Source organism: Tauraco erythrolophus, chromosome 5 (genome assembly GCF_009769465.1).
Source record: "Tauraco erythrolophus isolate bTauEry1 chromosome 5, bTauEry1.pri, whole genome shotgun sequence".
Classification (NCBI taxonomy): Eukaryota; Metazoa; Chordata; class Aves; order Musophagiformes; family Musophagidae; genus Tauraco; species Tauraco erythrolophus.
Window position 1 is genome coordinate 47,044,704 of NC_141469.1, and position 16,614 is coordinate 47,061,317.

General features: G+C 42.7%; 2 protein-coding genes across 4 annotated transcripts; one reads left to right on the forward strand and one right to left on the reverse strand.

Moving 5' to 3' along the window:
- Nucleotides 1-1,105: 1,105 nt before the first annotated feature.
- Nucleotides 1,106-6,419, reverse strand: RPL9 (ribosomal protein L9). Of its 2 annotated transcripts, none has more exons than XM_086612099.1 (8): nt 6,389-6,419; nt 5,864-5,910; nt 5,670-5,785; nt 4,769-4,864; nt 4,318-4,450; nt 2,827-2,907; nt 2,214-2,333; nt 1,106-1,223 (listed from the first exon to the last, which is right to left on the reverse strand). In XM_086612099.1, the coding sequence occupies exons 2-7, from the start codon at nt 5,907-5,909 to the stop codon at nt 2,227-2,229; spliced, it is 579 nt and encodes a 192-aa protein (XP_086468225.1). In that variant the 5' UTR covers nt 5,910; nt 6,389-6,419; the 3' UTR covers nt 1,106-1,223; nt 2,214-2,226. The 2 variants fall into 2 exon arrangements, with proteins under 2 accessions (XP_086468225.1, XP_086468226.1); XM_086612100.1 differs by lacking the exon at nt 6,389-6,419 and adding an exon at nt 5,996-6,019.
- Nucleotides 6,420-6,619: 200 nt separating this feature from the next.
- LIAS (lipoic acid synthetase) lies at nt 6,620-16,414 on the forward strand. 2 transcript variants are annotated; one of them, XR_015222145.1, is made up of 12 exons: nt 6,620-6,700; nt 6,941-7,113; nt 7,805-7,898; nt 8,671-8,751; nt 8,983-9,139; nt 10,016-10,073; nt 11,134-11,262; nt 11,878-12,023; nt 13,769-13,839; nt 14,607-14,718; nt 15,451-15,870; nt 16,378-16,414. XR_015222145.1 is itself a non-coding variant. In XM_086611450.1 (11 exons), the coding sequence occupies exons 1-11, from the start codon at nt 6,620-6,622 to the stop codon at nt 15,501-15,503; spliced, it is 1,155 nt and encodes a 384-aa protein (XP_086467576.1). In that variant the 3' UTR covers nt 15,504-16,414. The 2 variants fall into 2 exon arrangements, 1 of the variants encoding a protein (XP_086467576.1); XM_086611450.1 differs by having other exon boundaries at nt 15,451-16,414.
- The last annotated feature ends 200 nt before the right edge of the window (nt 16,415-16,614 follow it).

Consider the following 16,614-nt stretch of genomic DNA (forward strand, 5'->3'; position numbering starts at 1 on the left):
TGTTCTACCAGCGCAGCAAACAGCACAGGTATCAGAGGTGCATTCCTCCCTCCATCCCCCCAAGACACTGACAAGTTACCACTCACAGCAAGCGGGGAACCAAACTGCAGCATACTACGGGGAAACTCCTCGTGAATTCCCAGTGCATTGTGGGAGCAGAGAGAATTTTGGAACTAGACTCCTTTAGCTGCCAGCATCTGAACAGCACAAGAACCTACCTTAAAAATAACGAGCTGGCCCCATACAACTTCTATGTCTGCAGTCAGTCTAGTACTACTTCCAGGCTTGGAAACACTGGTACCACACCCCCCTGCTGAACTCTGTAGAATGATGCAAATGGGCACTTTGGGCAATTTTCTGAATTTCTCAGGCACACATAGATGCGTATCCCAGTATTTTCTCTAAATCTTTTTCCAAAATGTAATGGAACAAGTGACTATCTGGATTTTAGCATAGCATAGAAATTGCCAAACATCCCAACTAGATGTTGCTACATGGCAAGATTAATAACCAAGAAAAAAAAAGAGCTCTATCCCCAGATGACACAAATCACTGTTGGTGAAACTCAGCAGGAAGCTCTGCCTGAACTCTGAGGTTGTCCTTGGTTTTCTTAATTAAGCAATAGAGCTAAAAGCATCTTATTTTGAGACTATTTCAATCTCTGTATTCCGTTTTAATAGTCTTATAAATTTGGTTCCACTGATCCCAATTTTCGTTTTAATCTACTTCAGATTCTGTCGGCACAAGTCTGAACTCCTTTCCAGAAATCAGTTTTTGCAGTCATTGATTCGAGATTCTGAAATAATGTGAAACAACACTAGTTGTCTTTCTGCGAGAACAATGCTTTTTCTATTTTTTAATGCTATGATTTAAGACTACCACTTCACAGCTTTGCATACTGGGCCCACACTCCAGCAGCATGAGGTTTCCAAACCATCCAACTTCCTTCAGTTTGAATGTTCTCAGAGATGGGTAAGCAGCACGTACACAGAGCTAACATTATCTTGCACTACCCTCTGACAAGCTGCTTCTTCAAAAGTCAAAAGTTCTTGAATGGGTTCACGCAATCACCATTTAGTTCTTAAAAAAAAAAAAGGGCCCAAGATATGAAATAGGTTTTATTTTATTAAACCTCTCGCGGTGTTCAGGTTTTGTATCAGATTCTTCAATCTGGTACTTGCTGATATAATGTCTCATGGTGGTTCGTTTCAGGATCCAGACAACTGTAAAAAAAGTTAAGAGCTTTTAGAAAGGTTTTAGTACTGCGAATGTGAAATTGAAAGTTCACAGACATAAAACAGGTTAATTTATCTGAGAGTTTTAATGCAAGACAGACACTAATAGCTCAAAGAATTTGCTTAATTTTATTTAGGCCAGATTATTCAAAGATGCCTTCAAACACAACAGCTCATGACCACTTAACAAGCAGGTAACAAGTTGTTCTGTCTCCCAAGGAACTCAGAACAGCACTAAAAATCATTTTTCCAGTGGCTTGTCTGGTACCTGGCTAGTGATAAAAAAAAATTTAGTTTATGAAACTCACTTCGCCTGCATCATCTGTCTGAAGCTTAGGTTCAAAAAGCACTCAATACCTATTTTATTTGCAAGTCAGTCTCTCATTCTGCACAAGCATTTCGTACCACGTATGGAACCATACAGAGCTGAAACGCATCCATCCCAAAATCCTTGTACTCAACTTCAGGAACAAACGTACAAACACCACGTTAAATAGTTGTCCTTGTTAAACTGACCTTTGTTTACAAGCATTTACACACAAACTACACAGAAGACCATTATATATAAATTATGTGATCACTTTTTTATTGAAGTCAGTGTCCAACCAGGAGTAACATTTCTCTAAGTCTTCTCTGCAAATAGCTGTACACTAGCTTGTCATGCTAAACCAGCTGGTTTTAAGTTCTCAGCCACCATGGTAAGCAGCATGCACAGCACGGAATACGGCACGTGAATGAGGTATTTCTCCAAACAGTAGCATGACACCAAGCTGATGAGAGATGTAAAGTTGCTGTCAAGAGACCTAGCAAAAGTTAAAGTTTTACGCTGCCTCTTATGATGCCGCTTACAAGCACAACTGCATCCCTGTTGGGAACCTGCTTAACCACAGCCTTGTTTAAGCAGATAAACCTTGTCAAGTCCCCAGATCAAGTAAGTGTCTCTACACAGATGTACGATCTGCATGAGATGATACCAACCTGTTAAAGAGCTTTACTCATCTGCCTGCTGTACTGTTCCTTTCTCAGAGACATAGATACCATCCAAGAATTTCCTGATATCCTTGTTCTTGACCGTAGTGGCTTGCTGGATCAAGGCAGCTACAGACAAAGCAAGACCATTAGCACAAAGCAAGAGGACCATGCCAACACGTAGCCTTTGTTTACTTTCCAGTATTTCAACTAACAAATGAAACTGTCACCTTGAGAAGGGAATTACCACCTTGAAATCCTGTCAGTTCTGACAAAAACAGAATGTATTTCACTGAGTCCATCTTGGAAACTCAGGGCAGTGCCAGTTTATTACTGTACACTCACACAACTGAAAAGCTGAAAAGTTTTCTGCCCAAAAAGGCCATCGATACTGACTCAAAAAAAAAAGGTTCTGTTGACTTGTAAAAATATCTTATAAATTTAGAAAAATCATAAAGAAACTATGAAAAGCAATTACAGAGACACAAGGGGCAAATAAAACCAAGCTGTCATTTATATCAGGGTTTGAGGAAAAAAAGACAAAAGACAGTTTGCTAAGCTGACATCTTCAGATAAATGTGACCATGTCATTGTTATCTTCCCACACATCTGCTTCACAAACCTGAATTGGAAACCAATTCGATGTCATTCCCTTCAAGGATCAGCTCATCTTTCTGGGCTTGAGATACTGCACAGGAAACGCCTACAGAAAGAAAAACGCAGAGTTGTCGTTGGTGACAATGTTAAGCATGCTAAAGAAACAGTATTCATGTCCTGTCCCAATTTACAGATCTAGAAAGTACTATTCTAGGCAATAATTAGCTTCTGCAACTTGGTTAAAAGAGTCCCCCAAGTCCCTTTCAGGATGGTACTCCCTCGCAGTTTCAGCACACAAAAAATCAGTGCAAGTCATGCTCTGGATTAAAAGCAACTTAGTGATATTACTACCTACATCTTACTACATTACAGCATTAATCACTAACACTGCATATAAGCCAGAGATTTTGCCAGCATGGCTTTGTCAGCTAGGTGGTGCCATTTTCCACATTCTTCTGCTCATTAAGACAAAACTGGATTCACCCTAATCAAGTGTCATTAAAAAAAAAACAAACCTGCCCCCTGACATGTCAAGCACCATGTTTATACTAGCAACACCATGAATACTCACAAAGAGTAAACACTAGGACATTCAAGAGGCTAACTGGAAATTTTCATTTGCAAGGAGAATAACACAAGTGTTTATAGTTTGACCCATTAGATTTTAAGCCACCACTTTACTATCTGTCAAGCAAATGCCTACTTACAAAAATCAAATACAATAATCAAACCCATCCTTAATATCCACAGTAAATCAAAGTCAAAGCCACTATAAGTAACCCCACACTGTATCTACCAATGGTTTTGAACAAGTCTGATGCTTTCATCAAAAGCCACCCCAAAACACACTAAATATCCTTACTCATATCTTCACCAGAAGTGGAACTATCAAAAAAATTGATATGGAAAGCCTTCCCTACAGTCTTAAGGTAACTGTGTTTATGACATGTTTTGTCTCCTCCTTCTGGAAGTTTAACAAGCTCCATCAACCACCTACTCTGTTAGACATCTTGCTAAAACTCCCAAGTATGCAAGACATAAAACCAACAACTAAGATAGTAATTCTGAAGTTTATTATTCATGCTCCTAATCAATCAGGAAATTCAAAATATGAGAACACTTCTAAGACCAAAAACATGATGTGGTGTGAGACTACTTCATGTACAATGTTTAAAACAGCAACACAAATCTAAAACCGAGCACCTGCAAGTTTACCAACTATGAGCACTGTCGAGACTGCACTACGACGAAAGTAAACACTGGGCTCCTTGTAACTCATATTGCAATAACTAGCTCTAAACTAGTAATTAGCTGGCTCTCATTACTAAAAAGAAATTACAAAACCATTCAATAAAAATCTAAACAGTGGCAAAGGTACCATAAGATTACATAAATGAAAACAGGCAAATGCTGCCTCAACAATTATCCCCCATCTCCTGTACCAGTGGCAGTACCCAAAGAAAACAGTCAAAAACCCCAGTTGGAAATACTGAAGTGCATCTCCAGATATGCTCACCTGGCCTCATACGCACTCGGCGAATGTACTTCTCTCCCAAGAAGTTTCGGATTTCCACAAGCGAGCCATTATCCTGTATAACCACGTTGATTGGGAAGTGAGCGTACACTGACCTCATCTTGTAACGAAAGCCCTACAATAAAGGACATCATCAGGTATCAAAAGCAGAACATTTCCAAAAGGTAAACCAGAGGCATTAAGCTTACTGGAGAAATCGAAATCCCAGACATTAAAAAGTTTCTTAACAAAAGCAAAACACTGAGCCCAACAGACATTCACACCTTCTTCCCCTGGCAGAACTTGTTTGACAGCAAGTGCAAGGAAAAAAAGTAGAGACACAGAGAAAGGTACATCTTGGATGCTTAGAAAAGCTCTCACTGAAGTAAAAGGCTGTGTACTGTTTTAAGTAACAAAAACGAGAGGAGCTCTCCTGTTTCAAAATAAAACTTACCAGTGTAACACCCTTTATCATGTTCTGTACATGGCTGCAAATTGTGCGAACTGTTGCCAGCTCCTTTCTGTTACCCCACCACTTGTCAACACGTAGCTGCGTTAAAAAAAAATGTTAACAAAGCTTTCCGCTACACTTTAAAACAACCAAATGAAAAAAAATTGTGACCAACTACAAGCAAAAAGTTAAGCACAGAAGTATTTTGTTTCTTTGACAGACTATTAAAGGCCCACCTACCTCAAGTCTTTTAAGTCCTAACCCCCACACGTATGACAAACATTTGTTTTCTTCACGTCTCACTACTAACAAATCTTCAAAGATTTGTCAGTCTGACATCTTAAGCTGAAGGATATATTATCACACACTAAACGCATTGTTTCAAAGTTAGTCTCCTATGTATAATCTTATCAATTTTTTAATAAAGCACTAGATTCTTGTGAAAAAGTAGCTGAAATCAGCCACTCTTACCCTTTTTTTGTAGTTTTTAAGACCATACAAAAACATTGCGTATTTATTAGGAAAACATCTGCTCTCTTGATGTAACTTGGCAATTCTGGAAGTTAAGACACACAGATGTACTTTTATCTAGATAAAACTAGCCAGTTTATAAAACATGGCATAGAACAACCAAACCCCTTCCCAGTAACAGACTGTAACTACAAAGGAAATTGATCAACAAATTCACTCCAACATGACAGAACTTCAAGACTTCCATGCTGCTCAAGTAGGTCCCAAGTTTTGTTGAGACCAGCCTCTTTCAGAAAAAAACAGAAATAAGCGAAAAATTAAGTGACATCTGCAGCTAAAACTTTTGGTTCAACCTCCTACATTACCAAGAAGTTTTTCAGCTGCGAAACTACCCTCCCTCACTGGTCAGCGAAATGACCTCTGCAGCACTCACCTTCTTGTGTTTCTTTCCCAGGAGGGACAGCTCCACATTGATGTGGTTAAAATCCCTTCGCAAGGTTCCTCTGGGGCCCTTTACAATGACCGTCCGGCCCTTCAGTGAAACGGTGACTGGAAACCAAAGACGGCACGTTAACCGGCTGCGGGGTCAGCACTGCAAAGCCCTTTCAAGCGCCCACGCAGACGTACCTTGCTCGGGGATGTCAACAGTCTGGTTGCTGAGAATGGTCTTCATTCTACAAAGGACAACCGAAAGGAGCTGAAGACCCTCAAGGCGAAACCCTTTTTCCGGCGCCCTTCACGCTCCTCCCCCGCACGTACCCCGAAACGCCCAACTACGGAGTGCCGAGCTGCCGCCCCCGCCCCGCTCCGCCACCGCTGAGCCACCACAGCGCCGGGCTCCGCTTCCAGCACCGGAACATCCCGCCTGAGCGCGGGCCCCGAAGAGGCGGCGAGAGACGGCGGCCTCAGCGCTCAACTCCACGGCGGGGCCCAGCAGGGCCCAGAACCGCCGGGGAGGGGGGGGGGGAGCCCGGGTAAGGCGCCATCCCGGGGACTTCCCCCCGCAGGGTCTGGGGCGGGACGTGGCCACTGGCCCCGGCGCCGCCCCGGGGGCTCCCCGCGGCCCGGCGGAGCGCTCGGGGGCCGCTCAGGGGCTGCCCGCCGCCGATGGCCGCCGATGGCCCCGGATGCCGCCGCCTGCCCGCGCCTCACCTCGCAGCAGGCAGAGCGGAAAGAGGCAGCGTCTGACGTCATCACGTACTTGTAGCCGCTCCGGGCCCTCTGGCGTCATCACGCCGAGGTAGCCGTCCAAGAGGCAAGAGTAGCCGAGGCCCGATACGCGCGAGCTGACGGAGGCGGACAGGCGGGGCGGGCGAGCACTGAGCGGATCGATGAGGCCGGTCGGTCGGGCCGGGCCGGGCCGGTTGCTCCGCGGGCGCCGCCATGTCGCTGCTGCCGCGGGGCCGCTGCGGCGGGGCCGCCGCCACGGCCGCCCGACGGCTGCTGCTGGGGCCTCCGGGACGGGTGAGCAGGCGCCGCAGGCGGGCTGCCAGGCGCGCCGGGGCGGGCGTTGCGGCCCGGCGGAACGGAGACCTCGGGGCGGTCCCGCGGTGCGAGGGGACGGGGCGCGTCGTGGCGGCGGGAGACGGTGCCGTTATCCGAGCTTGTCTCCTGATGGCTTTACCGCCAAAAGGACAAGTCGTTGTTTAGTACATAAAGCTCGCACGTTTGTAGTTGAATGAACCGCAGCGCTGCTTCTTGTAGGTGTCTGGGAGCCAGGCGCGCAGCCGGCACGGAACGTCGGGATCTTTGCCCCAGGAGAAAAAAGAGTTCCTGCAAAACGGACCGGACTTACAAGACTTTGTAACCGGCGATTTGTCAGACAAGAGCGCGTGGGCTGAGTACAAAGGCAGTTTAAAGCGTCAGAAAGGAGAAAGGTAATTGTCGTTTCGAACAAGTGTAGTTGCTTCCATGCAGTATCGTGCGTCTTTAGTAGTAACTACAAAATGCATGCCGTGTATTTGTATTAAGTTCTGTCATACTAGCTTGCCGATATCTTAATTTTTCAAGAACAAACACAGCATTCACTTCAAATACGTAACGAAACATAGACATAGTAGTATTTTCTCATTTGAGTGCTTGTGTCATGGCCTGGAGTGAATTACAAATACGCACCAGTAGGTGAGTGTACCGTACTTTGATGCTGAAGAAATATTATTGACAGAGTAAAAAAAAAAAAAAAAAAAGACCAAATTTAAAAAAAAATCTTAAACCCCCTATATTTCCAGTTATAAATTTGATCAGACTTTGTGATAGCAGTCTAACATATGCTACCGTTAACTGTTGCAGTCTCCAGTGCGGCACTATTAAATCCCAGCGGTACAGTTAACAGTTTTAAAGCTTCCAATGACTACAAACTCCTACTACTCTTGAATGTTGGGACGATGATAAACACGGAAGATAAAAGTCCGTTATGACTATGAATAATGTTAATACTCGTTGCTGAGTTGCGTCAGTTTTCAAGGAACCTTTCCTAGTTGGGATCTGTAACAAATTGAAGTGGATCTATGGAATTAATGAAAGCTTGCCATGTAAATAATCTGTTTATGTTTCCTTTATGTTTTTCAGGCTGCGACTTCCTCCATGGCTGAAAACAGAGATTCCCATGGGAAAGAACTACAATAAACTAAAGAATACCTTGAGAAGTTTAAATCTTCATACGGTAAATATAGTACTAACCAAGTTTTCCTGTAGAAATAAGGCATTTTTTACAGGTACAAAAATATTTCTCTGTGGAGGACAGGTAGAAATCATGTCTTGCATATCGTCAATGCTGAAACAAAGTCCCGTGCTGATCCTTTTGGCAAGCAGTGAATTTTATCCATAAAGAATTAAGATAAATCCAATAGAGTATTTAATGTTTTTCCTGCTGGGATTTTAAATATTAGGGTTTACTACTTGCATCATCAAAGAAATCAGAAGATGCTATGTGTAACTGTTTTTAATGAAAACACACACAATTTCAGAGTTCCATACATGTTTTGCATGAAAAGAAAGTCTAGAAATATTTGTATTTCATTAAATATACCTTCCAGATGGTAAAAAGTGGTGCGTATGCATGGAGAGCTTTTTTCCTTTTTTTTTTTCAGAGTAAGATCATGCTTTGATGAATCATAGGCTTTGTGAACATTATATCAATTTTAAAATTTAAAATGTTAATGGCAATCTGTGCTAATTAAGAAAACAGTTACGTGGTTGAGGAGTTTTTGAAGTTGCGAAGTGGAGGAAAAGAATGGTAATGGATGTCAGGAAACAATTCTTCTCTTCCTAGCTCTTCCACTGACTTCTTACAGAACAACATGTATCTCTGTTAATCTCCTTATTTATCATCAATTATGTTTTGTTTGTAGGCTACTGTTGAAATTGATTAATAGTAATAATTTTCAGTAACAACATTGAAAAAAGACAAGTCCATTACTGTCTTTTAACTTCAGGTATGTGAAGAAGCACGTTGTCCCAACATTGGAGAATGCTGGGGAGGTGGTGAATACGCTACAGCTACGGCTACTATTATGGTAAGCCATTAACCATTTCTTAGGTATTCTTTCTATTAATGTTGGAGCTGTTTGAATTGTGTTCTTGGATCTCTACTGTAGTGGAGTGGGTTTATTGCATGAAATTTAAAGCTCTGTCCTAGTATTTTTGCTTAGTATTGGGATTTCTCTGATCTAGCTTATGCAGCTGTTTCTCAGCTGAGCCATAGTGACGTGTACAATGTAAAGGTAGGAATGTCTTTCTTATTTCAGCTGATGGGTGACACATGCACTAGAGGTTGCAGATTTTGTTCAGTAAAGACAGCAAAAAATCCACCTCCACTGGATCCCCAGGAGCCTTACAACACAGCAAAGGCTATAGCTGAGTGGGGCTTGGATTATGTTGTGTTGACGTCTGTGGACAGAGACGGTTAGTATGTTGTTGCTTGTGTCTTCCAGTCTAAGATCTCATATGTCTCACATGGGCTAAACACAACCTCGATAAACATTTAGCACTCGGCGCAATTGTTGAAGATTGCTATTTTAAAGGAGTCGACGGGGCTGAAACTTCGGGAAGTTTCTACGTATTCTTAGTATTTCTCTGTGTCTGGCGAAATAGAACAGAAGTTACACTGTTATTGAATGTTAAAATATTACAATAATTTAAAAAATATTTTAGCTATTTTTTTTCCACTACATACATATACACTGTGTTCTATTATTTGATCAGAAAAAAAAAAAACCCACAAACATTCATATACAATACCTTTACAGAACTTCCTTCCAAAAACTAAACCCGGCATCTACTATACGTTACAAAACTGAAGGCAGCGTTTTTCTAAGGTTGTAGTAGCTCCTTTGTGGAGGCACCACATAGGTGGAGAAAACCATGGTAAAGACCGTTCAATATGGTGGGAAGTCCAGTAGCTTCAAAGCGGCTTGCAACAAAAGACATACAATATGTACATACGTTCAATACACGCATTTCAGTTTTTGTAGAGCTGTTTCTCAGACCAAAAACGTAAATAGATAAAGCCGTTCTGTGCTCAGGCTGACAGGGAACCTAGAGACAGGTAAATTTGGATTAAACATTTGAAGTCTGCCCTAGATGATCACAGTTAGACGGCGCAGAACAAGGCTTGGTAGAATATCTGTTGTAAACCTTTGTTATAAGCGTTAAGGCTGGGGTTTGACTGCTTTTTATTTTGCGTTTAAATTTGAATCTGTAGAGGTTTTGTGGCTTTGCTAATAAGTAAATACATTTCTTGAACAGAAAGTCTTAACTGAGTAATTGAAATGCTTCTAGATATGTCCGACGGTGGAGCAGAACATTTTGCAAAGACAGTCTCTCATCTGAAAGAAAGGTATATCATTAATGTATTACATTATTATTAAAACTTTAGAATGTGGTACTGCGTATAGGTCAAAACTACCTTTAGCTGGATTATTCCAGGGGCCACGCAAATACAAAAGTCTGCCTTTAGCCCATCTTGTGTCCCTTTTCTTTTCCTGCTCTTCATCTTTCTTATACAATGGCCCCAAAGTATTTTGAATTTGGATGCATTTCCAATGTAGCCCAGGCTTATTTAAAGCTAAGCAATGGATTATGTCTTTGAACAGGCAGCTGGTTTACCAGGAAATGAGTACATACTTTTGAGATATGTTCATTCTTGAAGCTTGGGGCTCAAACACAGTAGATTTAGATAACTGTCACCACATGACAGAAGTTGGGTTTCTCTTTCAGCAGCCATCAGATTGCTTTGTGTTTTCCCACAATGGCTGTTTTTAACTCTGTGATGGTGCCTTTCTGCTTTCCCTGGCTGTGCCTTCTTCACCCTCTACATCAGTGCCCTCCACGTCATTTGATAGCCTGCTTGCCTACCTGCAGGTTTAGTTCGTATAAGCTCGTTTAAGTCTTTGTCCAGTGTAGCCTGAGACTCGAAGGGTTCCTGCAGTGTTCTCCACCTGCCTTTCTGAGCTGAAATCAGACTCCTGGACACCAAGATTAGCTTCCAGGGCAATAATGTGGAGTCTTCTTGTTCCAGTAGGCAGAATTATAGCTCCTCTGTATTCCGGAGCTATGATACTAAGCTCGTGTTAACCTGCAACAGAGACACACGGAAAATCACGTGTAAACAGTGAATGTGATTGTTGAAGAGACTGTTGGAATCACTTTTGTATTTATTATTTGGCTTTCATTCTATTTCAGCTCACGTCAGTAACATCAGGAATGAAACAGGACGTCTTGTTTGAATTGTATTACAAGTATTTGCAGAAATCTGTTGGTTTAGAATTGTATCCGGAATTAACTTTGCTTTCCGTATCAGAGCGCCATTTATTTAGTGGTTTGGGTTTTTTTGCGTTATTGAGTTTTTCAGCAGCAGTTGCACAAATCCCATAGACGTGTTCATCTCTCCTTTTCAGGAATTCGAAAATCCTGGTGGAATGCCTAACTCCCGATTTTCGAGGGGACCTTAAAGCCGTGGAGAAAGTCGCGCTGTCGGGACTGGACGTGTACGCCCACAACGTGGAGACAGTGCCGGAATTACAGCGGTGAGCCATGCCAGACGCGTATGGGCGGCGGTGGGAGAAGGCACGGACAGACACGGGGTTTTGTGGAAGGGGCTTTGTGTGCAAGGGGCGGCCGGAGCCGTTTAATCAGACCCGCGCTGTAGCGTTCGCTCTCGGCCCCGGCGCAGGCCGGGCCCCACGGCGGGCGCCGAAATGGCGCGGGCTGCTGCTGCTCCCAGCCTGCCTCGCGCGCCGCGCCGCCGTGCCCGCCGCCCGCCGGCAGAGGGCGCCCCCGCCGCGCCGGCCCGACCCCGGGCGGTGGGCGCCGCCTCCCCGCCGAGGCGGGGAGGGCCGCGCCTCGGGCCGCCGCCTCGCCCCCGCCCCGCCGGGGGTGCTGCGGGGCCGGGGTGGCCGCCGGCGGCGCCAGTGCGGCCGAGGAGCCCGGCTTCGGGGCTTAACGCGGCGCGAAACGGGCGCGTCCCGTCGCTTGTGAGGCGTGGGGGCCTGTTCCCCCGGTGTCAGACTAAACAGCCGAAACCTCCGAGCTGACATTTTCGCCTTGCAGAAACTGGCGGAACACGCCTTTTTTTTGGCATCTCTAACTTCTCTGCACCCCTTTCCTGCGTTTTTTTCCCCTCGTGCTGAAAATACGGGAAGGAAAGTCCGCGATCCCCGAGCCAACTTTGAGCAATCCGTACGTGTGCTGAAGCACGCTAAAGAAGTCCAGCCTGGCGTCATCTCTAAAACGTCCATTATGCTGGGGCTAGGCGAGACGGATGAGCAAGTATATGCCACAATGAAATGTAAGTTGGTGTTGGAATATATGCCAAAATTCACAGGTGTGAATTTTACCGTGTTGGAAAACAGACGTAAGCATCTTTGCCTCTACATGCAAATCAGTTTGCTGGTACAGGAGATGTTTTTTAAGCTTTACAGAAAAAAAAAAAAAAAGTTTGGTTAAAAAAGATTGAACTTCTAAAATATTTTGCTTTCATACGGCTTCGGACTTTCAGGTGATTTGACAGGTAGATCCAGCTCCCTTTGATTTCAGTGGAAGTTATAACTATCTTTGTGTGACTATATTAAAAGTCTTATCTTTTACTTTTTTTCTTATCATTACTTAAAACAAACATAGTTGCCTTATTGTGCATTCCGTTTTAGAATTAGCACACCTTACTGTTTAAAATAATTTATTTTGGCTTACTTAGATGCAAAAAAAAGTTATCCTTGGAGTTGTGGCATGTTCTTATGTTTTCGTATAAAAGTATTTTTAAGAGGAGAAAATTTCACAGAGGTAAGTGAACACAGTGTGCTTGTAAAAAGAAATTAATAAATCCTGTGGCATTTCTCCCATGTCCTGAAAGAATGTCTGCCTGGTACTTTATTTTGTGTACAACAACCCATATTTAGAATGCAGTGGTATAGTCTAGTTTTTTTACAGCTGTCCCACAATCCAGATTATAAAATTACAGTTCCTGATTTTTCCCATTCTTCTTGCCTAGCATTTCCTAGTCACAAGAAAATGGAATTTCAGATTTGGTGCTATTTGTTTTCAGGCCACTTTCATGGATGTATTTGGAAACAAACTGTTACCCACCACGTTCACTCAGTTGCTCTGATTTTGTTCCCCTTCCCTCCTCTGGGAAGTTAAAGAGTTAAAGAACGCGTAAATGTGCTGATATTGAACCAGCTTCCCTACAGAACCATATCAATCTAAATCGAGATTCCAAGGTAACAGTGAGTGTAATGCTGCAGTCAACACCATCTTTTCTTCCTATTTGACATGGGGAAACCAGCCCAAGTAGCCAGAAAATATATGCAGATGTTCATGCAAAATCTGATTCCTCAGCCATCCCTTTGTTCAGAATACCCCACTAGCTGCAATGAACATAATCCTTCAGGCGAGCTGACTATCAGGTGTCTGGATTTCCTTCTGTGAGGGGACTGCCTGAACTCATTTGCTGTGTATCGATTCTAGTATATACTCAAATACATATACTCAGACAAAGTTTATGAGATTGTGCAGGCATCAAAACTTACATATATCCTAAGTGTGTAAAACTGGCAAAAGATGTTGGCAGTATCCCTTGATTTCATAGCTCTTTAGAACTCTCCACATCTTTTCAGCGTGAAGACTCTTGATACCGTGGAGAGGTGCCAAGTGTATGTGCATGCATCCGTGTTTTTTTGTCAAATGAAGGCTCTGACCTAAAGACACATTGAAAAGCAGTAAGAAAAAAGACACGAGCACGTCATCTCTGCAGCGAGAGACGTGACTGCAGTGAGTGCAGCACAATGGTCTTCTCTCTAGCTTTAGCTAGCTCAGGTCTTGCAGCTGCGTGGAGCTCAGAACGAGGTACATGGCTACAGATTATGGAGGTTGCAAGTTCCCTTTGCTGGAGAGCAGAATGTAACCCCTGCAGGGTGCTGTGGGGTGACCTTAGGGGTTCTGACCCTGTGGGGTTCAGACTTGGAAGAAGGGTGTTTTCTAATTGCTGACAATTGCTTGTGATCCTTCTGCCACTGACAAGGAATTTTGTTTTTACAGTATTGCGGGAAGCAGATGTAGATTGTTTGACCCTAGGACAGTACATGCAACCAACAAAACGTCACCTGAAGGTAAAAATACCTGTAATTTACAGGCAGTGTTATGGTCTGTACTGTGCGCAGTCAAGTTTCCGCTTTCTAAATTGAGGCCTGATAGGCATCCTTACCTTAACTGAGGATGTTGAGAAAAATTTCCTTCCTTGTTTGACCTGATCTTCATCTGTTCTGGACTCTTCACTAAAAATGACCTGAGCTATCTAATCCTTTGCATCTTCTGCAGGCTTCCCATTGCTGCTTTCTGCTGTCAGCTGGGGAGGCAGCTGGAGCTGAGGCATGATTTTGGAAAACAAGAGCCTCAGTGTATGTCTCAAAAATAATGGCTCAAGCCAGCTCCCCTTCACTGTCTCATAGGCTCTCCCTTAATGGTGCCACTTCAGCTGGGCAAATTACCATTTTCTCCTTCTGTCATCTGTCCAGAGCTCCAGTCTCTGTTCTGTTACTGTGTTTCACTGAAGTAACTGGTAGTGAAGAGATTTGTAGGACTATTGTATTTTGTTTACTAAGTTGGACAAAAAAAGGTTTGCTGGAAAGGACCATTCAAAAACAGTGAAGGAAATGATAAAGCAACAACTAAACTTTTCAGCTAAATATGAAAAGCAAATAAAATGCATTCTTTTGGTAGAAAGCAGACAGAAAGTTCAGTTTGTGGCTTGACTGCTGAAAGTTTTGGAGTGCAAAATCTTGAACTTGCTGTATAACTGTGTTTCATGTCTCTGCCTGCTAGCTATAGCCATTTTCTTTGCATTAATACCCCATTGAAATGAATTCTTTTCGCTCAGGTTGAGGAGTACATAACTCCCGAAAAATTTAAGTACTGGGAAAAAGTAGGAAATGATCTTGGATTCCATTACACTGCTAGTGGGCCTTTAGTGCGCTCCTCCTATAAAGCAGGTAAAGTACTGAAAAACATTAGATTTTTTAGCACATAACATTTTAATATGAAGTTAAAACGGTGAATTAATATGCAACACAGCTCACCTTTGCTCAAGGACACCTCATATAGTTTGGGTTCTTTTTAAAGAATTATTTACTATGTCCTAGAAATAATTAGACATGTTTATGGCAGTGCTTTTTCTGACAAAGCACTGGGTATGAGGTAGCAGCTGATATTAACAGAACTGTTGGGAAGGTCCAAGACCCTGATTTTTCCTAAGGAGAGGGCAGAGAAGACTCATCTGGAGCACTTGGCATCTCAGACTGTTTTAATGCCAGCTCAAACGAGATTTATAGCAGGCTTCACTATAAGTTGCTGATAATTTATGAAATAGGAATTAATTTTTAATTAAAACAATTCACCTTGCCGGTTGGAAAGCACAAAAAAGCAGAGCTAAGTCATTAAATTGGACATGAGGAAAATCAGGGTTTTGGGGCTGGATAGGTTGTTTGTTGGGTTATGGGGTTTGGTTGTTTTTTGTTTGTTTGCTGGTTTTTTGTTTGTTTTTTTTTTACATTCCTGCTGTATGTATTGAAAGTGCTGTTATATAGAATTTAATTACTGTGAAATACTGGTAAGAACAATTGTATTGTAGAATAGAATACTCATATTAAGTAGTGTGTATTGTTTTGCTTTATTTCATTGAAATACCTACAAATAATTTTGGTGCTTTTTTGCCTTTTAATTAGGTGAATTCTTCTTGAAGAACTTAGTAGAAAAAAGAAAGACAAAAGTCATCTGAAAATGAGAGTGAACCTATTTAAAGCAGCCAGTTTTAAGGATCCTTTTTTTCAGCACATAATTATACTCAGTTCCAGAAATGCAGACCAGATGGTGGATGTATGAATAAACTTACTGTCTGTCCAGAACACTTTTCTCTCACCAAAACACTTCACGTTGTTTTACCTAATTCCTCCTGGCAAGGCTACAACTATATCGTACTTCTCGTGTTCAGCAAAAAGAAGATAGAACTGATTTTGAAAAGAATGATGGAACTGAGGCACAAGAAATGTAAGCTGAAAAAAAAACCCCAACAAACTCAGAGTGAACAGGTTCGATGCTACCATCCGTATTGCTGCAGTTAATACTTGTGAAGATGCTAATAACAGGTAATTCAAAAGGTACTGATATTTTGGTGTACCTTACCATTATGTAACACAAGCTTGCAGGGGCTCTGGGAAGTAGAGGAGTCCTAGAGAAAGATTGTGTACATGACAAGGACCATATTAGGGCTATCAGGAAGCACACCAGAGAAAGTATCTTTAAGACTGTTTCAAGAGATAGTCTCTCTTACTTGCATCTTCAGAAAACAAGCTGTACCACTCTGATAGCGAATGCTTTTCCAGGTGCTTGCATGTCTCAAAGTGTGAGCCTTGATAAACACAAGGTATCAAGTTGAAGAAAACAAGAGCTCTTTGTGGCAGGGCAATTAACCTTCTGTAGATACCATATAATTCAAACCATATGGAAAAATCAGAGTTGCCGTAACAGCAAGAATAGAGCCACCCCTAGTTTGAGAATACAACTGTAACAAACCCAACTGAGGTGCACAGGTGCTTCCTGGGTATTGGGTGTGCAGAACTGCTGCTCTTCTGTACTGTGCTTCTCCTCCACAGGCATCGTCTTGTCATTAAAGGAGAGTTAAAAACCCAGTCTAAGGGTGTGGTGGTTGTGTTTGGTCTGGTTACCTGCTTCCCCGAGACCTGTTCTGGCTGTTAAATGTGAATGGAGAGAAGTGAACCGCGTCATGGATGACATGTGAAATCCATTACATATTCTGCGAAGCTCAAGCAGAAATAAAAGCATGGCTTATGGTATACTGGTAGCTGTAAATTCTTCTCTTTACAGTCAGG